General features: G+C 51.7%; 1 protein-coding gene across 1 annotated transcript in view; it reads left to right on the top strand.

Moving 5' to 3' along the window:
• POU2AF1 (POU class 2 homeobox associating factor 1) overlaps positions 1-23,960 on the top strand; it is a 53,509-nt gene that overhangs the window by 14,337 nt on the left and 15,212 nt on the right. The window contains exons 4-5 of the mRNA XM_064173157.1: positions 20,732-20,890; positions 21,044-21,318. Coding sequence (XP_064029227.1) covers positions 21,303-21,318 — 16 coding nt within the window. The 5' untranslated portion in view covers positions 20,732-20,890; positions 21,044-21,302. The remainder of the gene's footprint in view (positions 1-20,731; positions 20,891-21,043; positions 21,319-23,960) is intronic.

Here is a 23,960-nt window from a genome sequence, read left to right as displayed (position 1 = left end):
AGCTGAAGGGTTGGACAAGATGCCCTTGGAGGTTCCTTTCCGACCCACTGCAACCTGTGAACCTGTAAACAGCTTGACAACATCTGGCCACAGCTGCTAAATAAGCAGAGAAGTGGAGCAGCCACACAGAGCTTTTGTGTCCTAATGCAGGACAGCCAAATACAGCAAGCCTGTGATCATCCCTCCAGGCACCTGTGTTCAGGCTCCCCAGCAAATGAAAACCTCTGGGGCAGATGTGAGGTGCTAGAGAACTTCTCAGTTTCACAGCAGGTTTTGCCATCTGTGGTTCTTGGTGCCCAGCAGAACATGCCACAGGCTGCAGATCAGGAAGACCACATCTGCCTCACAGCCCTCCAACAGCAGTCAGGGAGGAAATCTTCATCCTGTGCCACTCCTGCTGCTTGGAAATGTCTCTTGTGAGGCCAAATGAGAGAATTGCTACTCTTGAGGAGTTGTGTTTAATGGAAATTTACTTAGTTGTGCTAGGAGGGATTTACTCAGGATTATGCTTGCTGTAGTACATGTAATTCACTCCAGCCATGAACAAACAAATGATTGCTTTTGAGGATCAGGCTCTCTGACCAAACCAGTCTAACCTGGTGATTGTTTGGGTTGGGGTTTTGCCACATCTCTCTCCTCTCTCCTCTCTCCTCTCTCCTCTCTCCTCTCTCCTCTCTCCTCTCTCCTCTCTCCTCTCTCCTCTCTCCTCTCTCCTCTCTCCTCTCTCCTCTCTCCTCTCTCCTCTCTCCTCTCTCCTCTCTCCTCTCTCCTCTCTCCTCTCTCCTCTCTCCTCTCTCCTCTCTCCTCTCTCCTCTCTCCTCTCTCCTCTCTCCTCTCTCCTCTCTCCTCTCTCCTCTCTCCTCTCTCCTCTCTCCTCTCTCCTCTCTCCTCTCTCCTCTCTCCTCTCTCCTCTCTCCTCTCTCCTCTCTCCTCTCTCCTCTCTCCTCTCTCCTCTCTCCTCTCTCCTCTCTCCTCTCTCCTCTCTCCTCTCTCCTCTCTCCTCTCTCCTCTCTCCTCTCTCCTCTCTCCTCTCTCCTCTCTCCTCTCTCCTCTCTCCTCTCTCCTCTCTCCTCTCTCCTCTCTCCTCTCTCCTCTCTCCTCTCTCCTCTCTCCTCTCTCCTCTCTCCTCTCTCCTCTCTCCTCTCTCCTCTCTCCTCTCTCCTCTCTCCTCTCTCCTCTCATTCTTGAGTCTCAGCCTTCCACAAATTCACAGACTTGTCAGGGTTGGAAGGGAGCACAAGGAGCAGCCACTCCCAACCCCCCTGCCATGTCCAGGGACACCCTACCCTAGAGCAGGCTGCACACAGCCTCAGCCAGCCTGGCCTCAAACACCTCCAGCCATGGGGCCTCAACCCCCTCCCTGGGCAACCCATTCCAGCCTCTCACCACTCTCCTGCTCAACAGCTTCCTCCTCACCTCCAGCCTCACTCTCCCCACCTCCACCTTTGCTCCATCCCCCCAGGCCTGCCACTTCCTGACAGCCTCAAAAGTCCCTCCCCAGCTTTTTTGGAGCCCCCTTCAGATCCTGGCAGGCCACAAGAAGGTCCCCTGGGAGCCTCCTCTGCTCCAGCCTGCACAGCCCCAACTCTTTCAGTCTGTGCTCACAGCAGAGCTGCTGCAGCCCTCTCAGCATCCTCCTGGCCCTGCTCTGGACACTCTCCAGCATCTCCACAGCCCTCTTGTCCCAGGGGCTCCAGAACTGGATGCAGTACTCCAGGTGGGGTCTCAGCAGAGCACAGCAGAGGGGCAGAATCCCCTCCCTGGCCCTGCTGGCCACACTTCTGCTGCTGCAGCCCAGGCTCTGCTTGGCTTTCTGGGCTGCAAGTGCACACTGCTGGCTCCTGCTGAGCTTCTCCTCCAGCAGCACCCCCAAGTCCCTCTCCTCAAGGCTACTCTCCAGCTTTGCTCCATTCCCCCTAGTCTAGGATATGGTAACTTATTGAGGGTAAATTTGGGTAGGGAAATAAGAAAATGCAAAAATCCAGGTGTTGCTTGGAATCTGCTCCTCTTATTCTAGGGTGAAGAGGCTAAAGAAGGACAATTCACATAAGGAGACCTTGCTAAAAAAGGAGAGGGGGGGATTAAATATTTACCCAGTAAAAGAAATTTCAGTCAACAGCTTAAATATGCAGATTCTTTGTTATCATTCCAATGATTCCAGAAGGGGGAAAAAAAGTCAGAGCTGAAGGAGGAGCAAATACCTGGTGCAAGTCTTACACCTGTGCACAGCAAGAGGAGATTTGCCACCTGCAGTTCTCTGGGCTGCACTCACCCTCAAAGCTTTGTGATTGCTTCTCAGTCCTTCTGCATCCTTTTCCACCTCTTCTTGCATGTCTGGACTAAAGATTTGCTAAAAAGGGGCATGTTGGCAGCTCCTTGGCTTTGGCTCTGGTGTGTGCAGGGTGAAGTGTCCTGCCCCAACCCTGATAAAAGCATTCAGCTGTGGTGTGGTCAGTGCTGAGCATCCAAATCCTTGTGGGATTGAATTTAGAGTGATGTGGAAACAGGGCACTTGCTCCCTGCTCTGCATGCAGCTAGCAGGTGAGAAGTTTCTTTATAACCTCAGTCCTGGCTGCATGGAGGAGAGGGAGAGGTTAGAGAGTGTCCAATGGAGGCTGCAAAGATGATGAAGGGACTGGAACATCTGTGAGGAGAGGCTGAGAGATGTGGGGCTGTTTAGGCTGGAGATGAGAAGGCTGAGAGGGGATCTGATTGATGCTTATAAATATCTGAGGGATGTCAAGGAGGAGAGGTCAAACTCTTTGCAGTGGTGTCCTGTGGTAGGCCAAAGTGCAATGGGACCCAGAAAGTTCCACATCAAGATGAGGATAAACTCTACTGTGAGAGTGACAGAGCCCTGGGGGGCTGGGGGTCAGGAGTGGGGGACAGGCTCTGCTCAATGCTCCCTGGGATAGGACAAGCAGCAATGGATGGAAGCTGCAGCACAGGAGGTTCCAGCTCAACACAAGGGGGAACTTCTTGGCTGGAAGGGTCCCAGAGCCCTGGCACAGGCTGCCCAGAGAGGTTGTGGAGTCTCCTTCTGTGGGGACTTTCAAGACCCATCTGGATGTGTTGCTGTGTGACCTGCCCTGGGTGTTCCTGCTTTGGCAGGGGGGTTGGAGTGGATGATCTTCAGAGGTCCCTTCCAACCCCTACCATTCTCTGATCCTATGATTTCCTTTTGCATGGTTCCTGCCCCTCTTTGGGGGTGCAAACAGAGGGCAGAGGAGTGCTGCTGTGCATGGCTGATGTTCTTCTGCTAGAACCTCAGCTAAGAGTGTTAGTGTCAGTGAGGCACAGGAGTCCCAGGAGGCCTCTCAGCAGCAGAGAGCTTCATCCAGCACCTCCCATCACCTTGGATGTGTGCAGAGTGCTGCCCCTCAGGACAAGTTGGGCTTGGTACAGCAAGCTGAGTGCAGCTGATTTAATCAGCACTCATCTGCAGGGCTGTAAGCTGCACTGGCTGCTGTGTTTGCTCTTCCCAGGGAGAGAGGAGTTGAACAAAGACAGGGAGGATGCTGGAGGTGTTGCTCAACAGGATGAATTCTCTGCCCATTTACAGAGAACCAAATGTTTGTGACACCATCAGAATGCTTCATTCCAAAACCTACTGCTCCTGTCAGCTCTCTGACCTCCAGGCACAGGTAATGGAGGTGCTGCTCCTTCAGGCACTCTCCTGTGGGACAAACCCACTGCAGGAGAGCATCCAGAGAAGGGCAACAAAGCTGGTGGAGGGCCTAGAGACCAAGTCATACAAGAAGTGGCTAAGGGACCTGGAGTGGTTTAGTCTGGAGAAAAGGAGGCTGAGGGGAGACCAGCAGTGTGCCCAGGTGGGCAGCAGAGCCAATGGCATCCTGGGCTGGCTCAGGAGCAGTGTGGGCAGCAGGACAAGGGAGGTTCTTCTGCCCCTGTGCTCAGCACTGCTCAGGACACACCTGGAGTGCTGTGTCCAGTTCTGGGCTCCTCCATTGCAGAGAGCTGTTGAGGTGCTGGAAGGTGTTGAGAGAAGGGCAGCAAGGCTGGGGAGGGGCCTGGAGTACAGCCCTGTGAGGAGAGGCTGAGGGAGCTGGGGGGGTGCAGCCTGCAGCAGAGGAGGCTCAGAGCAGAGCTCATTGCTATCTGCAGCTGCCTGCAGGGAGGCTGTAGCCAGGTGGGGTTGGGCTCTGCTGCCAGGCAAGCAGCAACAGAAGGGGACACAGCCTCAAGCTGTGCCAGGGCAGGTTGAGGCTGGATGTGAGGAGGAAGTTCCTGGCAGAGAGAGTGATTGGCATTGGAATGGGCTGCCCAGGGAGGTGGTTGAGTTGCTGTGGCTGGAGGTGTTGAAGCCAAGCCTGGCTGGGGCACTTAGTGCCATGGTCTGGTTGGTTGTGCAGGGCTGGGTGCTAGGTTGGGCTGGCTGAGCTTGGAGCTCTCTTCCCACCTGCCTGATTCTATGATTCTATTTTATGTTTTTCATTGGTCTCTGCAACTCCCTAAAGGAGACTGCAGTGAGGTGTGGGTTGGGCTCTTCTCCTTAGTATCAGGTGATAGAAGGAGAGGAAATGACCTGAAATTGTGCCAGGGGAGGGTTAGGTTGGAGATGAGGAAAAATTTATTTGCTGCAGAAGCGGTCAGGGATTGGCACAGGCTGCCCAGGGAGGTGCTGGAGTCCTCATCCCTGGAGGTGTTCAAGAGAGGTGTGGCCATGGCACCTGGGGCCATGGTTTGGTGACCACAGTGGTGTTGGACTGGATGATCTTGGAGGCCTTTTCCAACCCAAAGCAGTCTGTGGCTCTCTCTGCTCAGTGCTTTGCATGCTGCTGGGAACTCTTTCTGTTTGTGCTTGGGAATGAGCCAGACTTAAGCTCTCTTACAGAGATTAGTTTGTGCTTGGGGCAAGGCCAACCCAGTCACTATAGCCCTGGCTGGCACAGGGCCCAGGAAGGCTTCTTCCTCTCTCCTCTCAAAGATCCACCTAGCTGTGATCTGGGAGAGTTGCTTTGTCTGGTGTCAGATTCGTGGCTCTGATATCATCACCGTGGGAACTCTGAGGAAGGTCTTTGGTGCCCATGGTTGAATTTAGTCTGCCTTAAGGTCAGTGTCTAGAATCATGTGCTGGGTAGATTCAGACTGGAGGTTAGGAAGAAGTTCTTCAGCATGAGGGTGGTTGGACTGGATGATCTTGGAGGTCTCTTCCAACCTGCTTGATTCTATGATTCTGGTTTCTTCAGCATGAGGCTGGTGAGAGCCTGGAATGGGTTGCCCAGGGAGGTAGTGGGAGCTTCATCCCTGGAGGTGTTTAAGGCCAGGCTGGCTGAGACTGTGGGCAGCCTGATCTAGAGTGAGGTGTCCCTGCCCATGGCAGGGGGGTTGGAACTGGCTGCTCCTTGTGGCCCCTTCCAACCCTGACTGCTTCTCTGATTGGTTCCATGATTGGCAGCTTCTTTCTGACAGCTCTCAATTTACTCACCTGGCTGTAGCCTTGAGCAACCTGTTCTAGTGTGAGGTGTCCCTGCCCATGGCAGGAGGGTTGGAACTGACTGCTCCTTGTGGTCTCTTCCAACCTAAACCATTCTATGATCTAGCCACAGAAATCTCAGCTGGTCAACTGCATTCCATTTCCAGTCAAGAAAGAGGGCAGGCATCCTGGGGGATTCACCTGAACTCAGATGGGTTGCATGAGTTATGGTTGGCAGCTCTGTTTCTGTGGGCTAGAGATGGAAGCTCCTAAGCCACAGCTTGGGATTTGTCTGCTGTTAGTGCAGTAAGGCTCAGAGCCTGTGGATTCCAATGACAGGATTCCCCATGCTTTTTGCAACCTTCAGGGAAGTGTATCCAGCTCTTGTGCATGTCACCAGCTTTTAGGTGCTCTAAAATCACAGCTCTGATCCTCAAAACCTTGGAAATAAATCCTGGTTTGAGACTCAGAGGAGTAAGCAACCTGCTGTGTTTTCACATTTCTAGTCTCTTCCTGCATCTTACACACTCTGAGGCTCCTGTTTGCAAGGGCTTCTCTGCAGTTTAAGTCCCTGGGCTGGGCTTCTCTTCATTCAGTGCAGATATACTCTTAACCCATGACACTCTGGTGAGGAAGCTCAGGAAGTGTGGGGTGGCAGAGCAGGCACTGAGGTGGATTAGGAACTGGCTACAAGATAGAGTTCAGAGAGTGGAGATCAATGGTGCCAGGTCCAGCTGCAGAGCTATAACCAGGGGGGTCCCCCAGGGATCAGTGCTGGCTCTGATGCTGTTCAACATCTTCATCAGTGCCATTGCTGAGGGCACAGACAGATGGAGTCTGCTCAGCAGGTTTGCTGCTGACACCACACTGGGAGGCTTGGCTGATCCAGCTGCAGGCTGTGCTGCCATCCAGAGAGCCCTGAGCAGACAGAGCTGGGCACAGAGGAACCAAATGAGGTTCAAGAAGGACAAGTGCAGAGTGCTGCACCTGGGGAGGAGCAATGAACTGCAGCAGGACAGGCTGGGAGGTGACTGCTGGAGAGCAGCCCTGTGGAGAGGGACTTGGGAGTGCTGGTGGAGAGCATCCATGGCACAGCAATGTGCCCTGGGGGCCAAGAGGCCAATGGGATCCTGGGGTGTATTAGGCAGAGTGTGTCCAGCAGAGCAAGGGAGGTTCTCCTCCCACTCTACTCTGCCCTGGTCAGACCTCATCTTGAGTCCTGCCTTCAGTTTTGGGCTCCCCCAGTTGAAGAGGGACAGAGATCTGCTGGAGAGAGTCTGAGGGAGGGCTATGAGGATGCTGAGGGGACTGGAGGGCATGGCTGATGAGGAGAGGCTGAGGGCCCTGGGGCTGCTTAGTCTGGAGAAGAGAAGACTGAGAGGGGATTTAATCAATGTCTATAACTATCTGAGGGCTGGGGGTCAGGAGTAGGGGACAGGCTCTGCTCACTGCTCCCTGGGATAGGACAAGCAGCAATGGATGGAAGCTGCAGCACAGGAGGTTCCAGCTCAACACAAGGGGGAACTTCTTGCCTGGAAGGCTCCCAGAGCCCTGGCACAGGCTGCCCAGAGAGGTTGTGGAGTGTCCTTCTGTGGAGCCTTTCCAGGCCTGTCTGGATGTGTTCCTGTGTGCCCTGAGCTAGATTGTGTGGTCCTGATCTGGCAGGGGGGTTGGACTGGATGATCCCTTTGGGTCCTTTCCAACCCCTGACATCTCCTGACCCTGTGAAGCAGTTGATTCCAGGTGCTGGTTCTTTAAGAGAAGCATCCAATATTACAGATTTGAACCTAAAGCAAACCAGTTGGAATTGGGGGGGTGGAGGAGGAAAAACGATGACACCTCAAATCTGGCACCCAAGTCTCAGCAGACACATTTGACTCCCTCATGCTCCTACACCCACTCCTCTCACAAGGCTGCCAATGTAGCCCTCAGATATTGAGCAAACCTTTACTCATCCTGCAGGACAAGAAAGGTTGTTTTCATTGTGACTCAACTACAGAAATCTGCACTTCATTAGGCTGCCTATGCCTTGAGCCAAACACAGCCAGCCATAAAAATGGAATGGTCCCCATAAAACATGTCACAGGCAGAAGAATGCAATCACCTCTGTGGAACTTGTTGTGTCCTGCCTGCTGCTGCTGCTGCCTGCTCTCCTTTTAGGTGGAATGGAAAAGGAGCCACTGAGGTTTGGGGCAGTGGGTTTCAGGTCTCCTGCAGGAGACAGGCTCAGCAGATGCATGTTAGAAAGAAATTCTTGCCAGTGAGGGTGAGGAGACACTGGCACAGGTTGGCCAGGGAGGTTGTGGAGCACAGAGAGGGAGGGTGAGGAGACACTGGCACAGGTTGCCCAGGGAGGTTGTGGAGCACAGAGAGGGAGGGTGAGGAGACACTGGCACAGGTTGGGCAGGGAGGTTGTGGAGCACAGAGAGGGAGGGTGAGGAGACACTGGCACAGGTTGGGCAGGGAGGTTGTGGAGCACAGAGAGGGAGGGTGAGGAGACACTGGCACAGGTTGCCCAGGGAGGGTGAGGAGACACTGGCACAGGTTGCCCTGGGAGGTTGTGGAGCACATCAAAGAACACATTCTGTGCTTCTGTGCTCCACAACCACCCTGGAGGTGTTCAGGACCAGGCTGGATGAGCCCTTGAGCAACCTGTTCTAGTGGGAGGTGTCCCTGCCTGTAGTGGGAGGCCAGAACTGGCTGATCTTTGAGGTCCCTTCCAACCTAAACCATTCTATGATGCTGTGAGGGCTGGATTCCAACAGAGGTCTCTTGCATGGCTTTTCAGATGTCTAGTCAAGGAGTGCCCTTGCTGCCCATTCACTGAGGCATTCAATGATTTTCTAAGTATCTCTTACAGGTCCTAAGCACTCAGTGATTATTTTTTAATAGCTCCTCCAGGTTCTGTGCATTCAATGATTATTTTTAATAGCTCCTTCATATTCTGAGCATTCAATGATTTCTTTTTAATACCTCCTCCTCCTTCTCATCATTCAATGATGATATTTTAATGACTCCTACAGGTTCTGAGCATTCCATGATTTCTTTTCTTAGCTCCTTCAGGTTCTGAGCATTCAATGATTTCTTTGGTTAGGTCCTTTAGATTCTGAGCATTCAATGATTCTCTAAGTATCTCCTACAGGTTCTGAGCATTCAATGATTATTTTTAATAGCTCCTTTATATTCTGAGCATTCAATGATTTCTTTGGTTAGCTCCCTCAGGTCCTGAGCATTCAATGATTTCTTAGCTCCTTAAGGTCCTGAGCATTCAATGATTTCTTTTGTTAGCTCCTTCAGGTCCTGAGCATTCAATGATTTCTTTTGTTAGCTCCTTCAGGTTCTGAGCATTCAATGATTTCTTTTGTTAGCTCCTTCAGGTTCTGAGCATTCAATGATTTCTTTGGTTAGCTCCCTCAGGTCCTGAGCATTCAATGATTTCTTAGCTCCTTCAGGTCCTGAGCATTCAATGATTTCTTTTGTTAGCTCCTTCAGGTCCTGAGCATTCAATGATTTCTTTTGTTAGCTCCTTCAGGTTCTGAGCATTCAATGATTTCTTTGGCTAGCTCCTTCAGGTTCTGAGCATTCAATGATTTCTTAGCTCCTTCAGGTTCTGAGCATTCAATGATTTCTTAGCTCCTTCAGGTTCTGAGCATTCAGTGATTTCTTAGCTCCTTCAGGTTCTGAGCATTCAATGATTTCTTAGCTCCTCCAGGTCCTGAGCATTCAATGATTTCTTAGCTCCTTCAGGTTCTGAGCATTCAATGATTTCTTAGCTCCTTCAGGTTCTGAGCATTCAATGATTTCTTTGGTTAGCTCCCTCAGGTCCTGAGCATTCAATGATTTCTTAGCTCCTCCAGGTTCTGAGCATTCAATGATTTCTTAGCTCCTCCAGGTTCTGAGCATTCAATGATTTCTTTGGTTAGCTCCTTCAGGTTCTGAGCATTCAATGATTTCTTATCTCCCTCAGGTCCTGAGCATTCAATGATTTCTTTGGTTAGTTCCTTCAGGTCCTGAGCATTCAATGATTTCTTAGCTCCTTCAGGTCCTGAGCATTCAATGATTTCTTTTGTTAGCTCCTTCAGGTCCTGAGCATTCAATGATTTCTTTTGTTAGCTCCTTCAGGTTCTGAGCATTCAATGATTTCTTTGGCTAGCTCCTTCAGGTTCTGAGCATTCAATGATTTCTTAGCTCCTTCAGGTTCTGAGCATTCAGTGATTTCTTAGCTCCTCCAGGTCCTGAGCATTCAATGATTTCTTAGCTCCTTCAGGTTCTGAGCATTCAATGATTTCTTAGCTCCTTCAGGTTCTGAGCATTCAATGATTTATTTGGTTAGCTCCCTCAGGTCCTGAGCATTCAATGATTTCTTAGCTCCTCCAGGTTCTGAGCATTCAATGATTTCTTAGCTCCTCCAGGTTCTGAGCATTCAATGATTTCTTTGGTTAGCTCCTTCAGGTTCTGAGCATTCAATGATTTCTTATCTCCCTCAGGTCCTGAGCATTCAATGATTTCTTTGGTTAGCTCCTTCAGGTCCTGAGCATTCAATGATTTCTTAGCTCCTTCAGGTTCTGAGCATTCAATGATTTCTTTGGTTAGCTCCTTCAGGTCCTGAGCATTCAATGATTTCTTAGCTCCTTCAGGTCCTGAGCATTCAATGATTTCTTAGCTCCTTCAGGTTCTGAGCATTCAATGATTTCTTTGGTTAGCTCCTTCAGGTCCTGAGCATTCAATGATTTCTTAGCTCCTTCAGGTTCTGAGCATTCAATGATTTCTTTGGTTAGCTCCTTCAGGTCCTGAGCATTCAATGATTTCTTAGCTCCTTCAGGTCCTGAGCATTCAATGATTTCTTTGGTTAGCTCCCTCAGGTCCTGAGCATTCAATGATTTCTTTGGTTAGCTCCTTCAGGTTCTGAGCATTCAATGATTTCTTAGCTCCTCCAGGTTCTGAGCATTCAATGATTTCTTTGGTTAGCTCCTTCAGGTCCTGAGCATTCAATGATTTCTTAGCTCCTTCAGGTTCTGAGCATTCAATGATTTCTTAGCTCCTTCAGGTTCTGAGCATTCAATGATTTCTTTGGTTAGATCCTTCAGGTTCTGAGCATTCAATGATTTCTTTGATTAGCTCCTTTAGATTCTGAGCATTCAGTGATTCTCTAAGTATCTCTCTCAGGTTCTGAGCATTCAATGATTTCTTTTTAATACCCTGACTGCTTCTATGATTTGTTCTATGATTGGCAGCTTCTTTCTGACAGCTCTGAATTTACTCACCTGGCTGTAGCCTGCCTGCACTTGGCACACTTCTGTGCAGTGTGCTTGAACCCCTGCAGACCCAGGCTGTGTGCCCTCCCTGCCTGCAGCTGTAAAGGAATACATGATTTTAACATTGTTTAATGTGTAATCCAAACTCTGAGGAGCTCTATCCAATATGAAAATCCCCCCCCTTGGGTAAACACAACAGCAACTTACAATTCCTTCTTTGGAAATCACCTGGCCTTTCCTAATCCCAAAACCAACCTGGAACTGACTCTCTTAATATTTAGGGTTAGGTCTCTCAAACAGTTACAAATGCAGTTACAACTAGGGCAAAAGTGATACCACAATCCAGAGTGACAGCATAATCCTGTAGGGATAAACTAGGGAGAATTTGTCTGCCAGCTGGTGTGGCCAGCAGGCTAAGAGGTGGTTTTGCCACTCAGCTCTGGTGAGACCTCACCTGGAGTGCTGTGCCCAGCTGTGGAGCCCTCAGCAAAAGAAGGAGATGGAGCTGCTGAAACAAGCCCAGAGGAGGCCACAAAGATGGGCAAAGGGCTGGAGAACCTCCCCTGTGGGTATGGGCTGGGGGAGTTGGGGCTTGTTCAGCCTCCAGAAGAGAACCACAGAATCATAGAATGGTTTGGGTTGGAAGGGACCTCAAAGCTCAGCCAGTTCCAAGCCCTTGTCATTGGCAGGGACACCTCCCACTAGAATAGGTCACTCAAGGGCTCCTCCAACCTGGTACTGAACACCTCCAGGGAGGTTGTGGAGCACAGAAGCACAGAATGGGATCAAAGATTCTGTTCTTCTGTGCTCCACAACCTCCCTGGGCAACCTGTGCCAGTGTCTCACCACCCTCACTACAAACAACTCCTTCCTAGCATCCAGTTTCAGTCTCCTCTCTGCCAATTCAAACCCATTCCTCCTCATCTTGTCAATAGTCCCTCCCCAGCCCTCCTCTAGCTCACTTCAGACACTGCAAGGCCACTCCAAGGTCTCCTCCAAGCCTTCTCTCCTCCAGCCTGCACAGCCCCAACTCTCTCAGCCTGTGCTCAGAGCAGAGCTGCTGCAGCCCTCTCAGCATCTTGGTGGCCTCCTCTGCACTGGCTCCAACACTTCCATGTGCTGCTTGTGCTGGGGGCTCCAGAACTGCCCCCAGGACTGCAGGTGTGGTGTGAGGAGAGCAGAGCCAAGGGGCAGAATCCCCTCCCTTCCCCTGCTGCCCACACTGCTCTTGCTGCAGCCCAGCACATGGTCCTTTGGGGAAGAGGCTTGCAGGGGTAGGACTCTCCTTGATGTCCCAAGGGATTCTATGCCATGAAGCACACCCTGGTGAAGGCTTTGGCCTGAGGGAAGCTGTGCCTGTATGCAAATAGAGCTGCAGGCATCACCTTTCTGGCTGTTTGGGAACTGGTTTGAGCACATTTCCTTTTTTTCATCGTGTTATTCATCCAAACCTTTGTGATTTAAAGATCAGCCTGAGCTAGAGTGTGAGATGTTGAGGTGCTGGAAGGTGTTGAGAGAAGGGCAGCAAGGCTGGGGAGGGGCCTGGAGCAGAGCCCTGTGAGGAGAGGCTGAGGGAGCTGGGGGGGTGCAGCCTGCAGCAGAGGAGGCTCAGGGCAGAGCTCATTGCTGCCTGCAGCTGCCTGCAGGGAGGCTGTAGCCAGGTGGGGTTGGGCTCTGCTGCCAGGCAACCAGCAACAGAACAAGGGGACACAGCCTCAAGCTGTGTCAGGGCAGGTTCAGGGTGGATGTTAGGAGGAAGTTGTTGTCAGAGAGAGTGATTGGCATTGGAATGGGCTGCCCAGGGAGGTGGTGGAGTGGCTGTGGCTGGAGGTGTTGCAGCCAAGCCTGGCTGGGGCACTTAGTGCCATGGTCTGGTTGGTTGGGCAGGGCTGGGTGCTAGGTTGGGCTGGCTGAGCTTGGAGCTCTCTTCCAACCTGCTTGGTTCTATGATCACCTCTGGCAGCCAGGTCATTGCCTGTGGCATTGCTGTTAGCTTTGGTTCCCCTGCTCCTTTTCTGGACCACCATTTAAAACTCTCTTTGGAATATTCTTTCCCTTTACCCAACCTAGTGTCAGCAGGCCCCAGGGGCTGGAGCAGGCTCTTAGGTAAGGTTGCCTCTTTCTTTTGGGCAGTTGGAGAACTCCTGACTGCGGTGAGTGCCTCAGAGCAGATTGCCCAAGGCTGAGCTGCAGGGTTTGATGCCTGTGAGCTTGCAAATCTGCTCCTGGTGGCTTTGTCTGCCTGCTGACACAAGTGAGGAGCCCTAACCCCCATGCAGACTGGCAGGAAGGTGTCCAGCAGGTGGCATTTGCACCCAACTAATACAGATCTGCTCAGCAGCAACGAATTTGGCAGTCAGCACCAACAGCAACAGTTCATTTGTTTTGCTTTTACCTAAGTTAAAGCTTTTGCCTCATTGCCCCTTTGAATGCTACTGAGGGCAATATCAACTGGGTGTAATCTGCAGCTCAGGAGGTTCCAGCTCAGCACAAGGGAGAACCTCTTGACTGGAAGGCTCCCAGAGCCCTGGCACAGGCTGCCCAGAGAGGTTGTGGAGTCTCCTTCTGTGGAGCCTTTCAAGACCTGTCTGGATGTGTTCCTGTGTGCCCTGAGCTAGATTGTGTGGTCCTGCTCTGGCAGGGAGTTTGGACTGGATGGTATCCTTGGGCCCCTTCCAACCCCTAATATCCTCTGAGCCTGTGAACTGCCAGTAAGTGATGATTGTGAGAACTGATGTGAAAGGAGGTGGCAGTAAGGTGGGGGTTGATCTCTTCTGCAAACTACCAGGTGATAGAAGGAGAGGAAATGACCTCAAATTGTGCCTGGGGAGGTTGAGGTTGAAGATGAGGAAGAATTTCTTTGTTGCAAGAGTGCTCAGGGATTGGAAGAGGCTGCCCAGGGAGGTGGTGGTGTCCCCATCCCTGGAGGTGTTCAAGAGAGGTGTGGCCATGGTGTGGTTGGGTTGATCATAGATAGAATCAAGCAGGTTGGAGGACAGCTCCAAGCTCAATCAGCCCAACCTAGCACCCAGCCCTGCCCAACCAACCAGACCATGGCACTAAGTGCCCCAGCCAGGCTTGGCTTCAACACCTCCAGCCACAGCCACTCCACCACCTCCCTGGGCAGCCCATTCCAATGCCAATCACTCTCTCTGCCAAAAACTTCCTCCTAACATCCACCCTGAACCTGCCCTGGCACAGCTTGAGGCTGTGTCCCCTTGTTCTGTTGCTGGCTGCCTGGCAGCAGAGCCCAACCCCACCTGGCTACAGCCTCCCTGCAGGCAGCTTGGATGGTCGATGGTTGATGGTTGGACTCTTAGAGGCCTTTTCCAACCCAAACAGTGCTGTGTTTCTGTGCAGGCAGTTTGACAATCTCATGCTCTCTCTTAAGCACAAGGGCTGCATGAAGATGGAGCAGGTCTGAGTCCAGGTGAGTTGACATTGCCACCATCCTAGGGCCTGAGCAGCTCTGTATGTAGTCTACACAAAGCTGTGTCCTCACTGCTGATGACAAAAAGGGAGGTCCTCAGCAGGGAATTCCCCCAAACCTTTCCTACTCCCCTTATTTCCCCCCAACTCCCTAACTCCCTTTCCCCTCTACTAAGCAGAGGATGAATCCTGTGAAGGAAGAGATGAGCTGAGATCTGCAGGTGGCCCTGCTGGCAGTGGAGACCTCTCTGATTCCCATGCTGCTGCTTGTGTCCTGGGAAAAACAAACGTCCTGAGTGTTCAGAACCAACTGCAGCCCCGAGGGGTTTTCCCAGGTGTCTCGAAGGAAAGTAAATGCTGAATGAAGCAGTGGGAACTTCTGTGGAGTTTCACAGCTCAGCACAGTGCTATTGTTCTCTGCAGCTCTCTGCCCACTCCTCTGCAGCTGTACAGCACAGGTTTCAGGGCAAGGCAGGCTCCAGGATGCTGCCAAAGCTACTGACTTCTGTTTCTCTGTGAAACTCTGGGGCTGATGGTGCTCAGAAAGCACTCTCAGCATGAACGTTTTGCAGAAGGGACCAGGTGCCTGTGACTTAACTTTCCTTGTGACACAGTCAGGGCTCAGGGTTTGCCTGGGTGGCAGTGCCCAGGGTCACGCTGTAACCGAAGCAGCTAGAAGCAGCCTGGCACTGTGGTCTCTGGCAGGAGATCTGAGCTGATTGTAGGCTATCTAGCACCTGCTTAAATCCCTTGGCCAGGAGAAATGCACTTGTTTGGGTTTTGGCAAGCCTGGGCCAAGATCTGAATGTGAAAGGAGGCATTGGAGTCCCTTTAGTCTGCTGAGCTGGGCATGGTGCTCCACTGAGTGTGGCCCTTGAGAGCTGTTTGGGATGGGTGTGAATTGAGTGCACAGGTTGTGAGCTCTAACTGAAATTCCTCTCCAGGCATTGCCTTAGTGTGTATCTACTCACAAGAGATGTCTTGAGGAAGAGAGGAGCTTTGTCTGCAGTTGCTCTCAGCAGCAAGGTGGCTTTGGAGTGGAGCTCATTTCCAGAGCTGGTGGAACCAGGTTGTGAGAAGTGTCCCTGAATCCAGCTTGCACAAAGGCTTCCTCTGGCTTTGGTTCTGTTCTGTGAGGGGCAAGAGAGGCTTCTGAAAGGTGATGGTAAGGACTCAGAGAATCACAGAATGGTAGGGCTTGCTCTCTTCTCCAGTTGGAACCAGCTGCCCAGGGAGGTTGTGGTGTCTCCCTCTCGGGACGTACTCAAGGACTGACTGGATGCATTCCTGTGTGATCTGCTCTGGGTGATCCTGCTCTGGCAGGGGCTGCACCAGATGAGCTTTGGAGGTCACTTCCAGCCCCTGACATTCTGTGATTCTATGATTCTCCCTAGTAGTAGGTGATAGAAGAATCCCAGAATCAAGCAGGTTGGAAGAGAGCTCCAAGCTCATCCAGCCCAACCTAGCACCCAGCCCTGCCCAACCAACCAGACCATGGCACTAAGTGCCCCAGCCAGGCTTGGCTGCAACACCTCCAGCCACAGCCACTCCACCACCTCCCTGGGCAGCCCATTCCAGTGCCAATCACTCTCTCTGACAACAACTTCCTCCTCACATCCAGCCTGAACCTGCCCTGCCACAGCTTGAGGCTGTGTCCCCTTCTTCTGTCCCTGGCTGCCTGGGAGAAGAGCCCAACCCCACCTGGCTACAGCCTCCCTGCAGGCAGCTGCAGGCAGCAATGAGCTCTGCTCTGAGCCTCCTCTGCTGCAGGCTGCACCCCCCCAGCTCCCTCAGCCTCTCCTCACAGGGCTGTGCTCCAGGCCCCTCCCCAGCCTTGCTGCCCTTCTCTCAACACCTTCCAGCACCTCAACAGCTCTCTGCAATGGAGGAGCCCAGAACTGGACACAGCACTCAAGGTGTGGCCTGAGCAGTGCTGAGCACAGGGGCAGAAGAACCTCCCTTGTTCTGCTGCCCACACTGCTCCTGAGCCAGCCCAGGATGCCATTGGCTCTGCTGCCCACCTGGGCACTCTGCTGCCTCATCTTCAGTTGGAGATGAGGAAGAATTTGTTTGCTGCAAGAGTGGTCAGGGACTGGCACAGGCTGCCCAGGGAGGTCGTGGAGTCCCCATCCCTGGAGGGGTTCAAGTAACCTGTAGCCATAGCACCTGGGGACATGGTTTAGTGGCCCTGGTGGGGTTGGGTTGCTGGTTGGACTGGATGATCTTGGAGGCCTTTTCCAGCCCAGACAATTCTGTGATTCTGTGGTTTGCTGCTGTCTCACAATGCCAGCTTCCAGGGCCACTCTTGTGCCCTGTGACTGTGGCATTCAGAGGGATTCTCAACCCTGCTTTCTCTTCCTGAAGCATTTGAGATGTGCTTTTGATCTTTGCCCATTTCAGGTTGATTTTGAGGTTGGCTCTGTGTCTGATGGCTTGGACCATCAGACTCTGTTGATGTGCACAGACTCTGGGAACCAGAAAGCCACCAGACTGGTACTGTTGTAGGTGGGGAGGGGACAGAGGTGCCCTGCTCATTTTACCCCTTACCACCACCTGCTTCAGTACTCACTCTGTGAAGTGTGAAGGGGGAGAGCCTGTGCAGCTGCTCCCAGCCCTGGCTCACCCGGGCTCAGCTGCCAGCATTGCAGTCAGGGGCAAGCCTGCAAGGGGCACAGGCAGCCACAAACTGGGTTGAAGACCTCTCTGCAGAGAGAAGCTGCAGTGACAAGAGCTGCAGCCTGCATTAGCTCCGTGGTGGCATCCTGGGCTGCATCCGAGGCAGCAGAGGGAGAGAGGAGATCCTGCCCCTCTGCCCTGCTCTGGGGAGACCTCACCTGTAGTGCTGTGGTCAGCTATGGGACCCCCAACATGTGAGAGGCATAGACCTGCTGGAGCAGATGTGAAGGAAGACCACAAAGATGATCAGAGGGCTGCAGCACCTCTGCTGTGGGGACAGGCTGAGGAAGTTGGGGCTGTTCAGCCTGGAGAGGAGAAGGCTCCAGGGTGACCTTAGAGCAGCCTTCCAGTACTGAAAGGAAGCTACATGAGAGCTGGGGAGAGACTTTTGACAAGGGCTGGGAGTGATAGGATGAGAGGGAAGGGATTGAAGCTTGATGAGAGTAGCTTTAGACTGCAGATTAGAAGGAAATTCATTCCAGTGAGGGTGGGAAAACACTGGAACAGGTTGCCCAGGGAGGTTGTGAATGTCTTCTCCCTGGAGATGTCCAAGATCAGGTTGGAGAAGGCCTTGAGCAACACTGACTAGGGGGAGGTGTCTCTGCCTATGGCAGGGAGTTGGGTCACAGGATCAGAGGATGTCAGGGGTTGGAAGGGACCCAAAGAGCTCATTCAGTCCAACCCCCCTGCCAGGGCAGGACCATACAATCTAGCTCAGGGCACACAGGAACACATCCAGACAGGCCTGGAAAGGCTCCACAGAAGGAGACTCCACAACCTCTCTGGGCAGCCTGTGCCAGGGCTCTGGGACTCTTCCAGGCAAGAAGTTCCCCCTTGTGTTGAGCTGCAACCTGCTGTGCTGCAGCTTCCATCCACTGCTGCTTGTCCTATCCCAGGCAGCAGTGAGTAGAGCCTGTCTCCCCCTCCTGACCCCCAGCCCTCAGAGATTGATAAACATTGATTAAATCTAGTTGGAGCAAGATGATCCTTGTGGTCCCTTCCAACCCTGACTGATTCTATGATTAAATCCCCTCTCAGTCTTCTCTCCTCCAGACTAAGCAGCCTCACATCCCTCAGCCTCTCCTCATCAGGCAGTGCTCCAGTCCCCAAATCATCAAGATCTACCTGATCTTGAAGGTCCCTTCCAACCCAACCCATTCTGTGATTTCTTTATTCTGTCATTTCTTCATGGGGGGAAATATCTGCAGTAACCCTGGAGTGGATGTGGAATGTCCCAGGTTCAGATCCTCCCTGTTTGAGAGGTGGTGAGGTCTGTGGTGGCTTTCAGTGCCTAAGGACATTGTCTCTAGCACTAAGCCTGTACAAAGACTGCATCATTTGTTCCCTTATCAAAGCTGTGGCTATGAATCAGAGCTTCTCTCAGAGGGTGGAGTGGGAGGTGTGAGGCTCACATAAGAATGATTAAACCAAAAAAAACCAATAAGAGAGACAAATATGAGTGAGGTCGTTGTGCCAGGCCTGCTCCAGTCTTGCTTGCAGCATGAGAAAAGAAAAGGAAAAAAGGAAATCAGAAGGTGATAGACTCCTGGCAGACCTGGTGGTCTTCTGTGAACAGGTCCCAACATGGGTAGATCAGGGGCAAGCAACTGATGGCATTTGGCTGGACCTGAGCAAGGCTTTGCCACTGTCCCACACCACCTCCTGGTCTCCAAGCTGGTGCCACATGGGTTTGATGGGTGGGTCACCAGATGGATAAAGAACTGACTTGATGGCAGCACCCAAAGAGTGGCTGCCAATGGCCAAGTGGAAGCCAGGGACAAGCAGAGTCCCTCAGGGGTCAGTCCTGGGACCAGCCTTGTTCAACATCTTTGTGGGTGCCATGGGCAGAGGCACTGAGTGCAGCCTCAGCAAGTTTGCTGCCCACACCAAGCTGTGTGGTGCAGCAGCCAGGCTGGAGGGCAGGATCCATCCAGAGGGACCTGCACAGGCTGCAGAGGTGGGCACAAGCCAAGCTCAAGAGGTTCAACAAGACCAAGTGGTAGGTCGAGGAGTGCTTGTAGTAGCCTTTCAGTATCTGAGGAGGACTGGAGAGGGACTATTGACAAGGTCTTGTAATGACAGGAGGAGGAGGAATGGGTTTAAACTGGCAGAGGGGAGATTGAAAGTGGATGTTTGGAAGAAGCTGTTTGCAGTGAGGGTGAGGAGACACTGGCAGAGGTTGCCCAGGGAGGTTGTGGAGCATAGAGAGGGAGGGTGAGGAGACACTGGCAGAGGTTGGCCAGGGAGGTTGTGGAGCACAGAGAGGGAGGGTGAGGAGACACTGGCACAGGTTGCCCAGGGAGGTTGTGATCTTTGATCACATTCTGTGCTTCTGTGCACCACAACCTCCCTGGAGGTGTTCAAGGCCAGGTTGGACGAGGCTTTGAGCAGCCTGTTCTAGTGGGAAGTATCCCTGCCTATGACAGGGGGTTGGAACTGGCTGAGCTTTGAGATCCCTTCCCACCTAAACCATTAGAATCATAGAAACAACCAGGTTGGAAGAGACCTCTAATATCATTGAGCATTCCAAGCCAAGGAAAGTGTTAGAAGCCAGGTGGGGTTGATCTCTTCTGCCAGGCACCCAGCAACAGAAGAAGGGGATCGAGTCTCAAGCTGTGCCAGGGCAGGTCTAGGCTGGATGTGAGGAGGAAGTTGTTGTCAGAGAGAGTGATTGGCATTGGAATGGGCTGCCCAGGGAGGTGGTGGAGTTGCTGTGGCTGGAGGTGTTTAAGGTTGGTTTGGATGTGATGCTTGGGGCTATGGCTTAAGGTGAATCTTGTAGAGTAGGGTTCTAGGTTGGCCTTGGTGATCCTGAAGGGCTTTGCCAAGCTGGGTGTTTCTGTGCTGCTGTGATTTTGGCAGGGCCATCTCTTCTTTGGGAGGAAGTGTTGCATTTTGATCAAAACAAAACAGAATAAAAAACCCAACCAAAACCCAATAAAAAATGAAAGAGAGAGAAAAAAAAAAGAGCAGGTTTCTTTTTTAAATGGAGGAGGTCCTCGTTTAATGAGGCTTGAAGTGTTTACAGGTGTTTCCTCAGAGGTTCAGATTTAGAGGCCCCAGGGAGTTGAGATTCTCATAAGGCAGGAGGAGCAAACACTCAAGTTTTGTGTTGTAGAAGTGTTGCACATTTAAAGGGCCAGGCAGACAGGGAGCCTGGGCTGGGGCAGGGCAGCTGAATCACAGAACCATCAGAGGATCAACCAGGTTGGAAGAGACCTCCAAGCTCAGCCAGTCCAAGCTAGCACCCAGTCCTGGCCAACCAACTAGACCAGAAGCCAACACTTCTGCCACCTGCAGCAGCAAGATCACAGAATTAAAGCATTTCTTAGATTGGAAAAGACCCTCAGGATCATCAAGTCCAACCATTAGATGCTGTCTTGCTTGGGAAAAGATCATCCTCAGTGCTACAGCTGCTGAAAGGCCTGGAACACAAACTCTGTGAGGAGAGGCTGAGGGAGCTGGGGGTGTGCAGCCTGCAGCAGAGGAGGCTCAGGAGGGACCTCATTGCTGTCTGCAGGTGCCTGCAGGGAGGCTGTAGCCAGGTGGGGTTGATATCTTCTCCCAGGCAACCAGCAACAGAAGAAGGGGACACAGCCTCAAGCTGTGCCAGGGGAGGTTCAGGGTGGATGTTGTTAGGAAGTTGTTGTCAGAGAGAGTGATTGGCATTGGAATGGGCTGCCCAGGGAGGTGGTGGAGTGGCTGTGCCTGGAGGTGTTCAAGACAACACTGGATGAGGCACTTAGTGACATGGTCTGGTTGGCTGGATGGGGCTGGATGCTAGGTTGGGCTGGCTGAGCTTGGAGGTCTCTTCCAACCTGGTTGATTCTATGATTCTAGAAGGCCAAAATCTTACTTAAAAGAGCTTTCTTTTTTCCCCCTGTTCTTTTTGTCCCACTCTGAGTGCTTTAAGAGGGCTTTTTCCTCTCCACAGCCCTCCTGATTGTCATATCTGAGAGCAAGGCTGATTGCCTGGGGAAAGCCAGGGTGAGGGATGAGAGATGACCATGAAGGTGATGAGAGATGGCCATGAAGGTGATGCTATGCACTGTGCCTCAGCTCCCTCCATCCTCCCTGCTGCAGCCAGCATCAGGTGAGCATTTTGACGTCTCCACACTCAAAACCTGGCTGCTCAGCTAATGGGTGTCTGAAGCTAATCTTGCAAATCTCTGCTAAAAAGCCCCACGAGTGGCAGGCTGCAGCTTTGGTGCCACCAAAGGCTTTTTCTGTGCATGATCTCTTCCAGAGTGCGCTGCTCTTGGAGGAACTGTTGAGCATCTCGACGAAGAGCAACCCAGAGCAAGGGAAATACAGAAGTGGTTGTGGTCGGAGGATGTGATGACATCAGAGGGCTCAGCGGGAACATGAGGCTTTTAAAAAGCCGAAAGGAACATCCTGACAGTCACTTGTCACCTCTTCAGGAAGGACTGCATAGACGCAGAAGCTATTAAAGAGCCAAGCTCCCTTCATCCCAGAGACAAAAAGGCTCCATCCTGCCTCAGAATATGCACTGGCAAAAATGTAAGTGTGCTCTGATTTGCTTTTCCTACCTGTGGTCTAGCTGGAGGTTGACTTTAGCACAGCAGGGGAGGCAACACTCAGGAAGAGAAGCAGGTGATGAGGCAGGGTGCTTGGGTTTTTTGTTCCAGCAGGGATCTTACCACCCTGCTGCTTTGTTGGCATTCATCACTATGAATCAAGTGGAAGACTATGATTCATAAAAACAATAACAGGATGCAGGTAGGGTATCAAAGGTTACAGTGGTTACATACCAGAACATTTTCCTTTTGAAAAGTGAAACCTGTGAGAAATCTTCTTTCTGGGTCCTTTCTTGATATGTGACTTTGGTTGTTTGGTTTGGGGTTTCTTCTTTTCAGCTGGTAAAAAAGAAAAGCTAAGGAGCAAGGCAGGTGAGAGAGAGACAGTTCTGACTTTACAGGAAATAAGTGGTCTTGTTTTCAAGCCAATTTCCCTCCTCCTGGCCCACCTTTGCTTGCATAATTTACTGCTCACAGCACAGCTAAGGTGTTTGCTTCTTGCAACTTGTTCATCCTCACTGCTGCCATCCTTTGCCTTTCACCCTGCTGTTCCATCAACCTGGAATCACAGAATTAACACAACATACCAGACTGGAAGAATCTAATCTCTTAACCAAAGTGACTCATCTGCTATGGATCTAACATTCATCTTCTTGCTGTGGTAGCCTGTGGGTTGTGCAGAGGTTGGGTTACTGTGCAGGTGTCTTTCCAAGCTTCTTTCTGAGCTGGGGCTGTTTAGCCTGGGAAAGAGCAGACTGAGAGATCTTATTAATGCTTGTGCATGTCTGAGGGGTGGGTGTCAGGAAGGCTCTTATCAGTGGTGTCCTGTGATAGGAGAAAGGGTGATGGACACAAACTAGAACACAAAAAGTGAGTTGTGCAGAGGTTGGGTTACTGTGCAGGTGTCTTTCCAAGCTTCTTTCTGAGCTGGGGCTGTTTAGCCTGGGAAAGAGCAGACTGAGAGATCTTAGTAATGCTTATACATGTCTGAGGGGTGGGTGTCAGGAAGGCTCTTATCAGTGGTGTCCTGTGATAGGAGAAAGGGTGATGGACACAAACTAGAACACAAGTTCCACCTTGGCATATGGAAATACTTTGCTGTGAGAGTTCTTTGGTGTGAGCCTTGGAGCAGGCTGCCCAGAGAAGCTGTGGAGTCTCTTTCTCATTCAAGACCTCCCTCTCTCTCCTTCCCATTTAAGACCTATTTGGATGTGTTCCTGGGTGATCCTGCTCTAGCAGGGTGGTTTGACTCAGTGATCTTCAGAGGTCCCTTCCAGGCCCTACCCATTCTGTGGCTGTGTTAGCAGTAAGCTCTGTTCCCTCTCTTACATATTTGCATTGCCTTTTCTTTTCAGTGGGAACACTTTGGGAGCTCCAATATACACTTGTGAGATGATATTGCAGGCTGTAATGTCCTGTAGCAAGAAGCTCTTAGCTGCTTATTCAATCCTGTTTCAATTTCTCTAACAAGTAATAATCAATAAGTGGGAGCAGTGCAGCAACACCAAACCTGGTTTCCTCCTCTATCTCAGGCTGACTGCAGAACCAGCAGACATTCCATGTGGAGCATGCTGAAAGATGATTAGATTCAAACCTTCAATCTGATCTTCCATCTCAGGAGTCCATTCATGGTTTGTTTGTTGGTTGAGGTTTTCTTTTGTGCAGTGACAAAGCAATGCCAACAACTTAATGTTTTAGAGGGAAGAGGCCAACCCCAACCTCACTGCAACCTCCTCTCAGGGACTGGTAAAGAGAAATGAAATTTCCATACCTTTGCCCCAGCTATGACAACAAAACCAAACAACAAAAAGCCACCAAAGAACAAAAACTTCTCCCAGACTGAAAGCCTAAGAGTGGCACAAGAACTCACTTCATAGATTCATAGAATGGGTTGGAAGGGACCTTCAAAATCAGCCAGTTCCAACTCCCCTGCCATGGGCAGGGACACCTCCCACTGGAGCAGGTTGCTTAAGGTCTCATCCAGCTTGGTCTTGAACAGGTCCAGGGAGGTTGTGATCTTTGATCACATTCTGTGCTTCTGTGCTCCACAACATCCCTGGGCAACCTGTGCCAGTGTCTCCCCACCCTTATTTGGACAGGTGGCACCTCACCAGCGGGCACTTCTCAGGGGCATCTGCTGAAGGGCAATTTCCTGACTCTACTGTAGAAAACCCTTGCAGCAACAGAAGAAAAGCTAACAGACCTTGGCTTCAGCTGCTATGGTCAGAGGCTGTTGCCCTCCAGGGAGTCCTGCATGGCTGATCCTGTGTGCTGGAAATGATCCCCCCATGGTCACAGCACAGCAAATTGCATTGCAGGAGTGGGGCCCAGGGCTTCCGCCCAGCAAAAGCCCAGGGTGGCTCAGCATGAAAGCCTCCCCTCCCACAGCAGAAGAGAAGTGACTGGCTGGGGCTTCCCAGCTCCTGGCACCACTCTGCTGGATGAAAGAAGGCCCAGGGCAGCCTGGCAGCCCTTCAGGGATGGGAGATTTCTAATGGGTAGCACCAGTGGCTTCCCTCTCGCCCATCTTTATGCAGCTATTGGGTTGGAAGACACCTTCCAAGGGCATCTTGTCCAACCCCCCTGCAGGCTGCAGGGGCACCTCCAACTACAGCAGGCTTTACA

This window comes from Pogoniulus pusillus, chromosome 38 (assembly GCF_015220805.1).
Source record: "Pogoniulus pusillus isolate bPogPus1 chromosome 38, bPogPus1.pri, whole genome shotgun sequence".
Lineage (NCBI taxonomy): Eukaryota > Metazoa > Chordata > Aves > Piciformes > Lybiidae > Pogoniulus > Pogoniulus pusillus.
The sequence above is the reverse complement of the archived record's forward strand: the minus strand, read 5'-3'. Positions and strand labels throughout refer to the sequence as shown.